The sequence below is a fragment of the Cygnus atratus genome, chromosome Z, assembly GCF_013377495.2.
Source record: "Cygnus atratus isolate AKBS03 ecotype Queensland, Australia chromosome Z, CAtr_DNAZoo_HiC_assembly, whole genome shotgun sequence".
Lineage (NCBI taxonomy): Eukaryota > Metazoa > Chordata > Aves > Anseriformes > Anatidae > Cygnus > Cygnus atratus.
The window spans coordinates 10,630,828-10,645,956 of record NC_066396.1 but is presented as its reverse complement, the minus strand read 5'-3'; the positions used below and the strand labels follow the sequence as shown (position 1 = coordinate 10,645,956).

The following is a 15,129-nucleotide window of genomic DNA, read 5'->3' as shown; positions in this document are numbered from 1 at the left end:
GATGAGGGCCGGGGCTGGCCCCTACCAGGGTGAAGCTCTTGGGGGAGGCTGCCCAGCGCTTGATGTTGGTCAGGCTCCACTCCTGAATCACTTCCTTGGTTTTCTCGTCCACGCGCATCACGCACTCCTTGGTGATCCCCAGCAGCCGCGGCACCAGCTTGTTCTTCCCCTTCATCTTCTCCTGCAGGACGGGACAAAGGGGTGAGGGGCTGCCCCAAAGCTCGCTCGGGAAAGACTCAGCAAAGACCCCCAAGGCCACGCTTCCAGGTGATGACAGCGACAGCGTGGGTCTTGGAAAGGACACGGGGAAAAGCATGAACCAAGGAGTGAGAAGGCAGCACGGAGAGAAAGCCAAAGCAAGGAGCAGGCATAGAAGGGACACAAGGAAAGCTGGAGCAAGTTGGGGTGAGGAGTGGATAGGGACAGGAACGATGAAGGGATGCTGGAAAAAGGGAATTTTGGCCAGCTATCACGAGAGGTGGGGCTGGGGAGCCGCTGCTCTACCTTGACCAGGAAGAAAGAGACGCCGTAGGTCTTGAGGGAACGGGCCAGTTTCACGTAGCGAACTTTGGCCTCGATCTCGCTCATGTTCCCGCAGCTCTTGTGGGCCTGCAGCAACAATGAGAGGACATCAGGACAGCTCCACGGTCCCCTGGCTGTGACACTGTGTTGTCCCTCCCCATCACAGCCTTCCCAGGCTCTCCCCGCTCCGCCCTGCACGTACCATGAAGATCTTGCGCTCCCCTTTCTGCTTGATGTACTCCTTGGGCAGGAAGTCCTTGAGCCTGCCAAAAGACAGCAAAATCAGCTGTTACAGCACGGCCCGAAGCCATTCCGCTTCGCCTACGAAGACACCCAGCCTTCGAGAAACCCCTGCCAGCGCGGAGAGTTTTTGGGAACAGGAAGGATGTGGGAGAGGTCGCTGCGCTAACGACAACTCCAGGACCCGCAGGACCTCTCCTCCTCGGAGCCACCCCTCCGCCCTCCGGGATGACGGAGCCCCAGGGGCTGCTGCTCGGCGCTACGGGAGGGTGCTGGCAGAGGCAGCAGCACCCCCGGGACACTCACTCCAGAAATCCTGGCTTGTGCTTCTGCTCGTTGTGCGGCCCGAACTGGATCTGGCACTGGTAGCCGGCGAACTCGCACGCTTTGTCGAAGGAGACGGGGTGGGAACCGTTGAGGATGTCATCCCGAGCCTGCGTGGGAAGAGAGGGCACCGGGATCTGAGCACCCTGAAACACCCCCGCGGCTGCCCCTGGCCCAAAATCTCAACCGTGAGCCCTGGTGGGCACAGGGCAGCGGAGCGAGGCACGCCGTACCTGCACGTAGAGCAGGTTGAGCTGCACGGGGTCTCTCGAGTCCACGTTCTGGTCGGAGTAGAAGAACTTGCGCCGCAGCAGCAGCGTCTCGTTGTCGTCGATGCCCTGCTCACGCAGGGTCCGGCCGTGGTCCAGCCAGTTCACTGCAGGCGAGGGCAGAGCATGAGCAGGGACGGACAGACACCCGGGCAGGGACAGACAGGCGGGCAGGAGGCCCCGCTCCCATCCCCACCGCCCCCTGCGTGGGCTGGATCCATCCCAAGCACTCCCCAGCACGTACACTCATCGTCCGTGTGCAGTTTCTGCTTGAGCTTCTCCATCTTCTTCTCATCCCGCAGCAGGGTCTTGTCCTTCTTGAGCGTGCCGGTGACCTCCTCCTTCTTCTCTTCCATGATCTCCCGGACAAGGGAGTACTCATCGTAGTTGGTGATGCCTGCAGGAGTGCACGGGACTGAGCTGGTGCCGCTCCCCTCCTCCCCTGAGACCCTCACCACCGCCCGTCCTCTCACCGATTCGGGCGCATATTGTCATCAGCATGTCTGTGACGGTTTTGGAGTCATCGACCATGACAGTTTTCACCGTCCCGTCCAGCATGCGGATCTTCAGGGGCCGCTGCTTCTTCTTGTACTCCATGGTGTCCTGCAGGCACAGCGAGCACAGCTCCCAGCGCCGGCACCGGGCACCCGCAGCTCCCACTGACCCTGGGGGGGACGCGGGGTGCACGATGCGGCCTGGGTGCTTACCCCATTGCGGAGCATGTAGTAGTCCAGAGCCTTCCCAGCCTCCAGCCAGATCCCTTTCTTTGGATCTTCATCCGAGAGGAACAGCCCGAAATCGTTGGCTGGAAAACAGAGAGCCTCTGTCGGCACAGCCCCGGGCTGGATGGGGCCAGGAAAGAGCGCTGCAGCGAGCAGCCACCGCTGCCACGAGCAGGGGGAAAGCCTGAGTGGGCACAAAGCTGGCAAACGAGCGTCGGGGTAGGTGTTTGACATCCACTTATCTACAGGAAAATTCATCTAAAGCACGCCTACGCAATGGTGACAGTCACAGCTGAGGGGAGAGCTTGGAGCCGTGCTTGACAGCTGAAATCTTTGGTGCGACACATTACAAAGCACGATGATAAGATGCTGCAAAACCTAACAGACAAAGCACGATGATAAAATGCTGGGCATCGCCAGGAAGGGTGCTGGGAACGAGGCAGAGGGCATCGCCTCCCCGGACTGTAAAACCTCAGCAAGCCCAGACCTTGGGCGCTGCTGCCCCTTGAAAATACACCAAGAAGGACCAGGAGGAGCAGCCGCTCGGTACGAGGGACTAAAGAAGCTGGCACTCCCTGCTTTGGGGAGGAGCAGGCTGGAGGAGGACGTGCTGGAGGTTTACAAGGTCTCGGACATGGTGAATCAGTGCAGAAGTGATGTTCTGTAAATCCTGCCAGCTTGTGCCGGGGGACTGGGTGGGTCGGCTGCTGCCAGAGCCCAGGGACAGCCCCGGTGCTCTTGTTGCGAGAAGCACGACGGGCTCCGGCCCGGGAAAAGCCCTTCTCCTCCCCTCCAAAAGCCCTTCTCCTCCCCTCCAGCAGCTGTTGGGCCGGCCATTGGTTTTGTAAGCGGGCGTTGCTGGCGGGGAAGGGGAAATTCCTGAGCTGCCCTGCGCCTGCCCGGCTCACGCTGTGCTGAGGATCCTGCTAAACGGAACAGGAGAACCGGGGAGGCTGGCCTTTGCTTTTTTTTTTTTTTTTTTCTTTTTTTTAATAAAAGAAAACAACTCTTTTCAAAGCCAATTTTAAGAGGATAATTCTAAAGCTCTGAAAACTGAGCAGCTTGTCTGGATCTTTGGCTCGGGAGGGGAGAGGCGCTTCCCGAAACAGGGCAAGAGCAGAGCTGGAAGCTGTGCGCAGAGGGTGCGGGGATGCTGCATTACAGCCACAAAACCCAGGCCAAAAGCAGGGGAATTGGGTAACGCCTGGCCCAGCAGCTTGAGACCCCTCTCCTGGTGTAGTGAGAGGAGCAGGGCAGGAAAGCACGCTCAGGATGGGTTTGCTGGGGGACAGGGGCAGGGTGTGCCCAGATTTAAGCAGCAGGACCCTGCTAAAGGTGACAAAATAAACGAGCAGCTCCAAAAGGGATCCACGAGGGCCACCGGCTAACGGCAGCAAGGAGAAACAACATCTGCAAGGATCTCAGAGGGAAAGAAGAGCTCCGAGCAGATAAATGGAAGATCTGTACGCGAGGTTCCCAAAATTGCAACCCAAACTCTTTTGGAGAGCTGGGGGCACGGCAGTGGGGAAGGGGAGGCAGCGAGGAGCAGCAGCGCTGAGCTCAGCCCTGTTTCCAGCAGGGTCGAGCTCCAGCTGTTCTAGGGAAAAGCCGTGAGCAAGGGGGCAGGAACTCGGGCACGAGCAGCTCCCTTTAAGGTTTTCTCCTCGCCCTTTACGAGCAGCTTGGCTTGGGCCCAGGGGCAGGAAATGCAATGGCTGCGGATCTGTATAAACACCCCGTCCCCCTCCGAAACCGAAAGCTGCGGTCACACAGAGCGAGAAGGCATTTCCTCTGCTCCGCCAGGAATCCGCTGCTCCCAGATGTCGTCGCCTTCCCCTCCTCCTCCTCCTCCTCCTCCTCCTCTTCCTCCTCCTCCTCCTCCCGTGGTCCCCACGCCGCGGCCGCTCCCTGCCCAACGCGGGGCTCGGCGGAGCGCCGCAGGAATCAATCGCCCGGGCACGACTCGCATCGTGAGGTCGTTTGTCATCGGCTTAATTCTGAGCCTGACGGCAGCAGGGAGATATTACAGCTGAAAGAGCTCGGCGAGGTAGCAGCAGACCACCACGTCACGGCCTCGCGGAGGACCGCCGGGGAGGGATGTATATTCCCCAAGAAAGGAAAAGTTAACTTATATGGTGCAGGAGCACCCGCTGGGAGCACTGCGGCTGCTCAATCCCACCTAGCCTTGGCCAGATTAATGAATGCACGCAGGAGAGAGGAGACAAGAGACAGGCGGGGAGCTGGCTCGGAGAGCTTGACCACTATTTCACTTCCCATGTGTTCCCCTACTGCCCTGAGCCCCCATCTTTCGTCCCAGGCATAAATAAGGGAGCACAAAGAGCCCCGAGGTCTGGTCCCGTGCCCTGAAAGCACGCTGATGGGGAGCATCGAGGTGCGAGGGGAGCCCTTGTCAGGCTGCAGGAACTATCGGCTATTCTCGTTCATTTACTTGTTTTTAAGCAAGCGACCTTACAAGGTGACGACCCGCACCCTGAGCAGGCAGGTCGTCAGCTCCTCTCGGAGCTTTTTGGGGCCGCCACCCCACACAGCAGGGACACCGCCTTCATTTTTGGGAGCCTGTGCACCCAGCGAAGGGCCACCAAGCAGCGATATCAGGGCAGCCTCTCCCAGCATGCTGGCAGAGCAGGACCTGCCGCGCACCCATACCAGCATCGCTGCACCAAGGGGAGGTCTCCAGACCTCCAAAAGCAGCCGCGGTGCTCAATGAACACGAGAGCATCCTTGTGGAGGAGGACTGTCTCCTACAAAACACCGCTTTGCACAAAAGCTTCTGAGGTTCAGAATCAAGTTTTTTCGCCCCCAGAGGTGCCTAGCAGGGACAGGCTCTCCTCTCCCTTAAACCTTCCTCTCCCCATGCCAAGGGGAGCACCCAATACGCACCCCACTGCAACTCTCTTTTGGGTGCAGAAACCCAGACCTGCGTGGAATGAAACAGGAAAGGGAGGATGTGAAATGTCACATTTTTAATTTTTTTTTTTTTTTAGGGGACTGAACAGCCATACGCTCAGCGGCAACAGGTCGTGGAGATCAGCCTGGACTAAATTTGGCTTTGTCCAAAGCTGCAGCAGTGGGAGAGGGGCTTTGTGTCCTGACAGTACCAACGCCAAGCCTGTCCCAGGCAGGTGAGAGGCTGTTTAAGGCACCTCCAGGGGCGTGAAAAGAAGAAAAAGGAGATGCAGCTGGGAAAGCAGAGACCAGGCAGCAGGAGAGGACGGGGGACGAGCCCAGGAGCAGGGCAGAGCCGTGTCCCTGCACTGCACGGAGAAGATGGGGTCACCGCGGACTTACGCTGTCCCATCTGTGCCTCGGGCACCCGCTCCCGGATCATGCGGCAGGCGTCGTACACCATGGTGGAGGGCTCGAACTGCATCGTCTTCACCACATTGCCGATGCTGATCTTCAGCGAGAGGGCAACCATGGTGGCGGCTGGACTGTCCCCACTCCTGCGTCACCTGCCGGAGGACACAACCGGGTCAGCTCTCGGTGCCAGGACCCCGCGCGCACCCCGGGGACCTGATGGTGGCCGAGATCTTCTGGGATGGAGACGCGTGTGCTCGCCCCACCAAACGTGCCTGGATGCCGTGGTGGGGGAGCAGAGATCAGGGCTCGGCTCCCCAGCCGAGCACGGGCTGGTGGTGGCAGCTACCGAGGTCCTTCATGGACACGAGGGCTTCAGATGAAGCTCCTCGCTCGTCACCCCGCTGCACCCATGGGTGGTTTTGAGCTCTGGCCAGAACAGCGCCTTCCCCATCCTTCACCCTGGCATCACGGACCGGATTCTGCAGCCCTCACCCACCAGCGAGGAGGAAACCCGTGCCAGCAGGGCGGCGAGATAAGTTGGGACAGCATGACAGAAGGGGGTTAATTATAACCGCCATGACACAGAAGCCACAAGAAGGAAAACCCTGCTTTGACCCGAGGCCACCGGTGTCCGGCCCCGCTATCAGGGCCGAGCAGAGGTCCCACGTGGGCACCCCAAGGTGCCGAGCCCGGAAAACCCGAGCGTGCTTCCTTGGGGGCGCAGAGCCCTTGGGGAGGAGATAGGGACCCCTGCACCAGGGGGCACGGGCGATGCAAACCTCTGCCCCACCGCCAAGGGGCAACTTGGGTGTCCCCTGCCCTCCGGAGCCTGCTGGACGGAGCGACCCCGCTCCTCCACCGGGGCTGACCCGCTCCAGGCTCCCTGGAGCCACGGACAGCCGGAGGAGGCAGGAATCCCATCGGATGCACACCGCATCTGCCCGGGGCCGGGCGGGAGGAGCGCGGTGCCGCCTCCGCCAGCGCATGGAGCCGCTCCAGCTGCGCATTCCTGAGCCGTTCGGCAATGCTGCGTGCAGCAGGAGCCCTCGCGGAGGCCCTCGGCCCCCGCCGACGAGGAATGCAAGGCGAGCGGTGCCCCCCCCCCCCCCCCCCCCAAGCACGCACCCTGCCCCGCAGCCCCCGGGCAGGATGAGTCCCCACGGCGGGCGTGGGTGAGGAGCAGCCGGCGGTGGAAAGGGGTTTTCGAGCGTTTCGCAGGCAGGGCGGGCTGCTGCGGTCAGCGGGCCGTCGCTCGTCATCTTCCCTACATCTAAAAATATTCCGGAGCTGAGCGCAGGGCTGCCTTCCATCCCTGCCCCATGAGCCGCCCTGGGGAAAGGAGGACGTGCTGCCTCCAGGGCAGGGTCAGGGACCACGAGGAGCACAGCATCAGATGATAAAATCAACTCCACCCCGGCCCAAACCTGGATCACGTTGCGAAGGGAACGTGGTGCCGGAGCAAGAAGGACGGTGCGAGCGGGCAGGAGCCCTTCCAGCCGCGCTGACCATCCCGGCAGCCCTGCTCTCCAGCTTTTAGACCAAAACAGCCAGCTCAGTTTTTGGAGGAACTCAACACTTTTTGGGAGGCGCTTCCGTCACCAGAGGGGAAACGCAACCATTGTGCAGCAGGGCAGGGGCCGCTCCGTGCCACGCGCACTCTCCACGACCACCAGCAGCTGCACGTGGCCAACGCCACGCTGAAAGCAGGGTGCAAAAAGCAAAGCACGGAGAGCTCGGGGTGGGGGGGGGGCGAAAAGGGCACTTGTAGTGGGCGTTACAGCTTCACACCCGGCGCAGCGCTGCGGACACTCACGTGCAAGGTGCTTAACGCCCCGAGCAAGCAGCCGACGCGCTCCCAGCGGCCTGTAAAGCAGAAGCGGTCTCTGCTATTTACAGCAGGGCGCCTCGAAACCCCACGGCAGTCTGGCGGAGGCGTGACGACGTGAGGTTTGGGAATCGTGTGCGGGTGCCTCCCCGCAGGCACAGCGCCCCCCGGGGGGTGCCACACCGGGGCCGGGAGCGCGCACGGACCGAAGGGCGACGGCGGGCACGGGGCGGCCCGAACGGCCAAGGCGCGCACGGCGATGGGAGAGCACGGCCAGCCTCGCACCGTCCCTCGGGACGGGATGGGGGGGGGGGGGGGGGGGGAAAAAGTGAAATAAAAAGGAGAAAAAAAAAAAAAAAAAAGGGGGGGCTACGCGAACGCACACCGAATTTTCTGGCTGGGCTCCGGGGGAGGCGAACAAGCCAGCGACCGCTCGCCGGCAAGCGAGGGCAGACGGGGCGGCCGGAGGCACTTGTGCGGCGAGCCCCGGTGACGCAGCGGGTGCCTGCCCTCCCCGCGCGCACCTCCCGGTACCGGGCTCCGCGCCCCTGGGCAGGGAGAAGAAAAACGAAGTTTTACGTCGGTAACGACAACGATAAAAACCGCAAAAAGCTTCTGGTTCTGCTGCGCGGCAGGCACGGCGGCGGCACGCTCCCCGGAGCCGCAGGCCCGCACCGAACGCGCCCATTCCCCCATTTTCCCCATTTTCCGGGCCCGTTTCCCAATTTTCCCTCTTTCTGCCCCACCGCAGCCGCAGGGGGGGCTGCGGGTGCCCCCGGGAAGGGGCCCGTCCCCGGTGCAGGAAGCTCCCCCAGCCCTTCCGCCCGCGGTCGCAGCCCCGCCGCGGGGGCTCGGTGGCGAGGCAAGGATCCGGGGAGCTCCGGGATTTAATTTATTACTTTTTTTTTTTTTTTTTCTTTCTTTTTTTTTTTTTTGGGGTGTGGGGGGGTTGCTTTTACTCCTTTTAACCGGCCGCGACGCCCGCCAGCCGCAGCCCAGCCCTCGGGGTTAACTTGTCACCGGAGGGCACGGAAATCCCAACCGGCAGGGGGGCGCGTGCCGTCCCCGTTTTGCCCCAGTTTCCCCCGGTTTCACCCCATTTTGCCGGTCTGCGACCTGTCAGCCGGGGCTAAGCCTTCCTCCCCCTCCTCCTCCTCCTCCTCCTCCTCCTCCCCGCCCGCAGGGTCACGGCGCGGCGGCTCCGCTACCAAACGCGGGGCTGCCGCCGGTGGCCGGTCCCGGGGCACCGGGAGGAGGACGAGGAGGAGGAGGAGGAGGAGGAGGAGGAGGAGGGGGGGGGGGGGGGGCGTACACCCACACGGTGCCCCGACCCCCGACCCCCGCAGCCTGCCCCGCTCTCCCCTCCCTCCTCCGCATCCCCCCCCCCCCCCCCACGGTGAGAACCGGGGGTGGGTGGGTGGGGGGGGGGGGAGGTGATGTCCCGGTGCCCCGGGCCCCTCCCGGTGCCGAGACGCCCCGCGGCGAGCCGTGCCCGCTCCCCCCGGCCCCGTGTACCTGGAGCAGCGCGCCGGGCCCGCCGAGCCTGTGCGGCAGCGGGGCGGCACCGCCCGCTTCCCGCCCCCCCCCCCCCCCCCCCCCCCCGTTCCTCGCCGCGCATGCGCCGGGACCGGGCGCCACCGGGCGGAGCGAGGCGGAGCAACACGGAACGGGGCCGTACCGAGCCTCCACACCCCCCCCTTCCCCCCCCCCCGGTCCCCGGGCATCGCCCCGCGGCGCCCCGGTAGCGATCGTGTCCCGTCCCCCCTCCCCCCCAATCCCCGCCCCGGGTGCCGGTGCCGCCGCCGCGCGCGCTCCCGCGTCACCGGGAGGGGCGGGGCCGCACCGGGCGGGGCGGGGGGCGCGCGGGGGGTGCTGGGAGCGCGCTTTGCGTCAGCGGCGGGCGGGGGAGGAGGCGCTGAGGTTTGGGGGGCGCGATCGGTGCCGGTCCTGTCACGGAGCCGCGCCCGGACCCGGTCCCCTCCCGGTCCCCGTTACCGCTCCCACAAGCCTCGGTGCCCTACCCCCCCCCCCTCCTCGAGCCGTCCCACAGCCCCCCCCCCCCCCCGCCCGCCCGCCCCGTGCCCGCCGCCCGGTGGCTGAGGCCTGCTCCCGGTGCCGCCCGGTGCCCGCCTCGCCCATGGCGTGCCCGCAGCCCCCGGCGGAGCAGGACCTGCTCGGGTTCCTCCTCGGCGGTGAGGAGCCCGGGGACGGCCTCCTGCTGGAGGAGTGGGGCCTGCCCGGCGCCGAGGTGAGCTGTACCGAGGGGGGGGGGGGGGGGGCGGTCAGGTTTGGCTCCGTGCTCACCGAGGGTTTCATTTATTTATTTATTTATTTATTTATTTATTTATTTATTTTATTTATTTATTTGTTTTTCTCCGCAGCTGCTGAGCGAGGAGATGGACGACTTCATCAGCCGCCTGCTGAGCCCCTTCGAGGACGAAGCAGGGTTGCTGCAGGGCTGCTCGCCGGCCGACAGCGACAGCGGCATTTCTGAGGACCAGAGCCTGTCCCACAGCCCCGGCAGTGACCTGGCCGGCAGCCCTCAGAGCTCGGACGTCGTGCAGGTTGATCACAACTATTCCCTCCACCAAGGCTGGCCGGCGCTGGAACGCGTGAGGGCGGACACGGCGGAAGGAGATGTTTCCATCGACCTTGGTAAGCGATGTGGGGGGGTCCTTCAGGCCCGGCTACGGGTGGTGCTGTGCCTGAAAAAAGAAGAAAAGGGTGCGGAAAAGCACCCTGACACAGAGGTCTCCTGTGGGGGCACAGAGTAGTGATGGAGAGACTTCTATCATGCCTTTCTGCTGCCATAAAATCGCAATTTCACGCTACTCGGATATGGCTGGTGAGGTTTTTGTGCTGCTTCACTGAGGCCCACAGCTTGACTCTCCCTTCCTTCCCCAGAGACATGGACAGATTTGGAAAGCATGGCTGAGGCACTGGAAGCGAGCTCCAGTTTCCCAGTTGCTGTTGATGTGGATGCTGGACCCCAGCTCGTGCCCGGAGCCACCGTGCAGGTACTGACTGCTGTGCCTAAGGAAGTGTGTGTTGGTGGGCCCAGCCTTTGCTGTTCATCACATCTTCCCTTTTCTCCGGGAAAGGGAGAAATTGCTCTGAGGAATATCTTTGGGGAAAGCTTTGGGAGAGCTTATCCTGGTTCTGCATGCCTTCTCTGCCCTGGGGTGGGCTCCCTCCCTTTACCTGGATTTTCAGTAGGTATATTTCTGCTGTTTTCTAGCTTGGCTTCCCAGAGCTGGTGCTGACTGAGGAGGAGAAGCAGCTGCTGGAGAAGGAAGGTGTTTCATTACCGACCTGTCTGCCACTGACCAAAGTGAGTCCTCTCTGCAGCCTGTCACTCACAGACAGACTTTTATTCCTCAAGCGCTTCAGTGCTGAAAATGCAGGGCAGGACGGTGCCTCGGTGGGGCCACGTGTGGCAGGGCTCGGGGTCCTGCTCCTCCCCTCAGGGCCCTGGCTCTTGGTCTCCCCCCTTGTGACTGACTGCAGGAGGCAGTAACACCACAAGTGCTTTCAGCCTTCTTCCCACTTGCCTGGTGGCTCATGCACCGCGTGCTTTTCATCTTCCTTCGGTTTATTTTATTGCTCTGGTACGCCAGGAAGCTGCCGGTCTTATCAGCAGGCCAGAGTTTGCCTGGCAGCTTGTGCGTTCATTCAGTGGTGTGGGAGGAGCAGGGGACAAAAGTACACAGGTTTCTGCTTTCTAGGCTGAGTGCAGCGCAGCATTTGTTGGGGGCTGGGCTGCCGTCAGGTTGGGGTGGCTGCTGATGAGGAATGGCTCTTGCAGGCTGAGGAGCAGCTCCTGAAGAAAGTGCGCCGGAAGATCCGGAACAGGCAGTCAGCCCAGGACAGCCGTCGCAGGAAGAAGATCTATATGGATGGCCTGGAAAACAGGTATGGGCGCACAACAGCTCTGCTCTGCTGCTGCTGGGGTCTTGCCTCCACGGGCAGAAAGCGAGCAGACCCTGCGGGGGGCTCAGAAGCTCGGGGCACGGCCTGCCTGCTCTGTTAGGCTTGGGGGAGGCAGGGAGCTTGCTCAGTTTGAGCCAGCTGCTGGCCAGACCCCACAGTGTTTGTGCCTGCCCCAGCCACACAGAGGTTCTGGCTGTCCCCTGAGGAAAAACCCCGGTGAAGTCCCTGCAGCTGACTAACAAACCTCTCTGTTTTTCCCCTGCGGTGTTCGTCTGTCCCGGGCAGGGTGGCAGCCTGCACGGCTCAGAACCACGAGCTGCAGAAGAAGGTGCAGCTCCTGCAGAAGCAGAACATGTGAGTTGTCTTTGTCGGACGCGGCCGGAGATGTGGTGGGGAGGGTTGTTCCCCTGCCTGGGACTGTGGCCCGTCGCTGGCTGCAAAAGGGGAGGAGGGACGTGCGGCTCGTGGCCCGACTGCTGCGCCAACTTGTCGTGCCTGCTCTCCTGCAGGTCTCTGCTGGAGCAGCTGCGCAAGCTGCAGGCCTTGGTGAGGCAGTCCACCACCAAAACCACCACGGCGAGCACCTGCGTCATGGTGAGTGGCTTCAGCCCCCTTTGGGAAGGGGTCTCGGCCGCCCCTGTAAATCTGGGCGGCAGGCGTTTATTGCGGCCGGTAATGCCTGTTCACGTCCTTTTGCTGAGAGCTCTGCTGATCTCTGTTCCCAGGTCCTGCTTCTGTCCTTCTGCCTCATCCTCTCGCCCAGCCTCTACTCGTTCGGGAGCAGAGGGCCGCAGCCGGAGCTCAGAGGTGAGCGCCCAGGGGGCTGAGCACGGTTCCGGGGAAAGCAGGGCGGAGCACTTCCCACAGAGCCCAAATTCCTGGGCACCTCCAACCCAAGAGCCCCTGGGATGAGCGTTGGTTTGCCTTCCCTTTCCCAGCCCAGCTCCAGACCCTTCCCGTTCTCAGCCCAGGGTTAGGGGTGATACCAGAACTGCTCAAATCCGCCGCCGCGGGGAGCACGGGCTGTGCTCGTGCCTGGCGGCTGCGCAGCGTCCTCTTCCCCCGCCTCCCTGGGAGGAGGCGGCCCTGGTTGAACAGTTTGTTCTCCTCTCACGGGCTCGGCGGTGGCCTGTGCTCTGTAGGACTGCGAGAGGTTGACGCCTCCCGCTCTCGAGGCGGGGATGGCGAGGCAGCTCTTCCTCTTTTTGCAGTGCTGTCGCGGCAGATTCGCGAGTTCCCGAACCAGGCTTGGCAGGCAGCACGAGGCAGGCAGGAGGAAGCTGCGCTGGAGGGGCTCAGCCCCAAGCCTGAGGACACCTCGCTGCTGGGCAGCCTCAATCAGTCACGGGAAGAGGGGCAGAGTCCGCCCAAGCCCGATCTGAGATCCGCCTTCCGCAGCAACTCATCCTCCGACCCTCCTGCGACAGCGGGCTCCGAGCTGGGCCCTCCCCAGCCGCAGGAGCAGCGCTCCCGGAGCGACCCCTTGCACTCGGGGGTGCTGGCGCCGTGGAAAGCCAAGAGCCAGGAGTGGGTGGAGCGCACCGCCAGCGTCGTCATCCAGCAGCACCACGCCGACGAGATGTGACCCTCACCTCCTGCTTGCTGCCTGCCGGGGTGAGGCCGGGCGCCCCGTCGGGGAGGGACAAGCAGAGCCGCGTTAGCGGAGAATCCGTCAGAGCAAACACTTTTAAATCATCTCCTGGTTGCTGGCATCTCAGAGGGTTTAGCAGAGAGGAACCGTTGTGCCGATGATCTGTTCCTACACCCTGCTTTGCGTATCTGTAACGGGAGCCTGCCCGGCATGGGGTGGGAAGCTCTGGGAGCTTTGTTCCACTGTGGTGCAGAGGGTGAAGGTGAAGGCTTGGTCCCGCTCTTCGTGCCGCGTCTGGTGGCCACGGGCACTTCTTCTTGTCCCTCCCCAGTGATCCCACAGCGCTGCCTGGTGTTTGGGCACGAGATGGCAAGCAGGGTGCTGACTTCCAGTGCCCTGCAGGGAGTGGTCCTGCCCTTGAAACAGCCCTGGGGCTTCCGCTGATTCTGCAAGCTGCTGAGCCATGGGCTCGCTGCTGGCCGGGCTAGAGGAGGTGAGGGGGAGTCTTTCCCAGGCTGTGTGGGCCAGTTCCCCCTCGCGGGGGCCGAGCCTTTCCTCTCCCACACCCCTGAGCTGAGCTTCTGCCCCTCGGGCAGAAGGGATGAGGCTGCCACGGGGGAGCAGAGCTGAGAGCTGCAGAGCCTCTTGCTCTTCCGAGGGCTTTCCTGTCCCCTGGCCAGGTCCGGAGCGGTGCTGAGCACCCCAGCTTTGCAGCCAGCTGGCTCTGGCCGCTCTGCGAGCTGGGGCTTGGTGTCCTCCCCGCAGTACAGCCCAGTGGTACCTGCTGAGCACCTCCTTCCCCTGCTTCGGGTCTAAGCCCGTGAGGACGTTTCCTCGTTAGTGAAGTGTAAATAAGTATTAATGAAGTGTAAATAAAACCTGCTCTCTGTGCAGCTCTGCCCTCCGTGCTCCTTTCAGGGTGAGGCTGGGCGTGGGGCTGGGAGCGTCGCAGAAGCACCACGAGTGCAGGAGCCCCTCTCCCAGCCCAGCAGGGGCCGGGGATGTGTGACACCCTCCAAACAGTTCGGGACGAACGGGTGCTGCCAGCACCCATGTGTGCGACAGCCGTGGGCAAGGAGTGGCGGCAGCAGGCCTGCAGTGCGGCGATGCACAGCAGAACCGAGCGGCTTCCCCTGGAGGAAGTGCGAGGAGCCGCTGTCTGCCCCCACCTCTGCTTTCGTAAGGAGAAGCTGCACAATCACAGGAAGTGGAGCAAAAGCTGGAGTGGTGCAACAGCCCCGTCCCCTCGGCCGGGGGGCGATGGTTGCTAAACGAGGGCCGTGTGCTGAGCTCTGTCGGGGTCGCTGAGGCGTCAGAGGCTCCTGAGCTCGGGCTGCAGAGCCCAACGTGGGGCTTGGGGTGCAGGAACCCCGGGAAGCAGGCGTGCTTATGGCAGAAAAGCACTGGAAGAGGCGTTGTGCGGGTGGGCGAGAAGTAGAATTGTTTGCTTTGTCTCCGCTCGCGAGAAGAGTGCGGCTCACCCACGGGACAGGTGGCAGCACGCTTCTGCTTCGAGGACGAGGTGACCCCAGGGAGGCAGCCGCTGCTCCTTCCCCAGCCGCCTCCTGCGGTGGCAGGTCGGTCTAGGAGCCCAGAATTGCTTTTGTTTCATTTTCTGCAGTTCAAGGGCGGGGTGTGTAATGCCACCCATGCCAGCGGGAGTCCCAGACGCTGGCCCAGGGCTGATCGATACCTGTGTGAGTCACACAAAACAAAACGTGGCGGTGTTGCCGGCAGCGCCGGGGGTGGACGGGCACTGGCACCGGTGTCTGGCACTGCACCCCGCACCTGCCACCCGGCCGAGCATCAGGAGGGGAGAGCTGGGGTGTCTCAGAGCCCGCATCGGGGCCAGGTACTGCCACAGAGACGTTTTGGGGTCGGTGCCCTGCGCCCTCAGCCTGTGCCACCCCAGTAACGACGTTTTTTTTCACCGCTTTCTGCGCTCTCGTGCCTGCCCCGCAGCGAGCGGCTGTGAGCCAGCGAGGGGAAGGGAGCGCGGCACGGGCCTCGCGCCGCGGGACGAGGGGCAGCAATGAGGAAAAATGCCAGGAATGAGCCCTTCAGACGCGCGTTGTTCCCGTCAGGCAGAGCAACAGGAGGAGCCTGCTGTTTCTGTGACCCCCCCACTCCTCGTCCTCGCTGAGGACTGTCCCTGACAGCTCTTCTCCTTGCGCGCTGCGGGTGGCGCGGGGCGTGCTGAGGTGCGGGGAGTGCCGCTGGCGCTGCCACAACACTGTCCCCAGCTCGTGCGGGGCTGAGCAGGGTCCTGCTCCCCTGGAGATGGTGGGGACCTCGGGACGATCACGGGATGGGGGTCACAGACTGTGGACAGGTGCTGGGAGAGGCACTGGGGTGCCACAGGAGGACGTCCTGGCAGACGGGATG

General features: G+C 63.1%; 2 protein-coding genes across 7 annotated transcripts in view; one reads left to right on the top strand and one right to left on the bottom strand.

The window, feature by feature from the left end:
- Positions 1-8,811, bottom strand: part of TLN1 (talin 1) — a 31,568-nt gene extending 22,757 nt beyond the window's left edge. Inside the window, exons 1-10 of one of the 6 annotated variants that reach the window (XM_035563850.2) lie at positions 8,739-8,811; positions 5,387-5,550; positions 2,063-2,160; positions 1,829-1,958; positions 1,600-1,752; positions 1,320-1,462; positions 1,069-1,196; positions 725-785; positions 505-609; positions 26-181 (exon numbers count right to left, since the gene is read on the bottom strand). In XM_035563850.2, coding sequence (XP_035419743.1) covers positions 26-181; positions 505-609; positions 725-785; positions 1,069-1,196; positions 1,320-1,462; positions 1,600-1,752; positions 1,829-1,958; positions 2,063-2,160; positions 5,387-5,516 — 1,104 coding nt within the window. In that variant the 5' untranslated portion in view covers positions 5,517-5,550; positions 8,739-8,811. Of the gene's footprint in view, positions 1-25; positions 182-504; positions 610-724; positions 786-1,068; positions 1,197-1,319; positions 1,463-1,599; positions 1,753-1,828; positions 1,959-2,062; positions 2,161-5,386; positions 5,551-5,670; positions 6,138-6,177; positions 6,377-6,523; positions 6,763-6,822; positions 7,179-7,211; positions 7,458-8,738 lie in introns of those variants that run through there. The other 5 variants (XM_035563851.2, XM_035563854.2, XM_035563853.2 and 2 more) reach the window with 5 other exon arrangements.
- Positions 8,812-9,083: 272 nt separating this feature from the next.
- On the top strand, positions 9,084-13,652 carry CREB3 (cAMP responsive element binding protein 3). Its single transcript, XM_035563856.2, has 9 exons — positions 9,084-9,471; positions 9,605-9,878; positions 10,128-10,240; positions 10,462-10,554; positions 11,029-11,135; positions 11,439-11,507; positions 11,663-11,747; positions 11,879-11,960; positions 12,365-13,652. Exons 1-9 carry the CDS (start codon positions 9,361-9,363, stop codon positions 12,736-12,738), a joined length of 1,308 nt encoding a protein of 435 aa, XP_035419749.1. The 5' UTR covers positions 9,084-9,360; the 3' UTR covers positions 12,739-13,652.
- Positions 13,653-15,129: the final 1,477 nt, after the last annotated feature.

Coding starts and splice junctions, on each gene's coding strand:
- CREB3 (XM_035563856.2), top strand. CDS start 9,361: ATGGCGTGCCCGCAGCCCCCGGCGGAGCAGGACCTGCTCGGGTTCCTC. Junction 9,472..9,604: donor GGGGCCTGCCCGGCGCCGAG/GTGAGCTGTACC, acceptor TTTTCTCCGCAG/CTGCTGAGCGAGGAGATGGA. Junction 11,508..11,662: donor CTCCTGCAGAAGCAGAACAT/GTGAGTTGTCTT, acceptor GCTCTCCTGCAG/GTCTCTGCTGGAGCAGCTGC.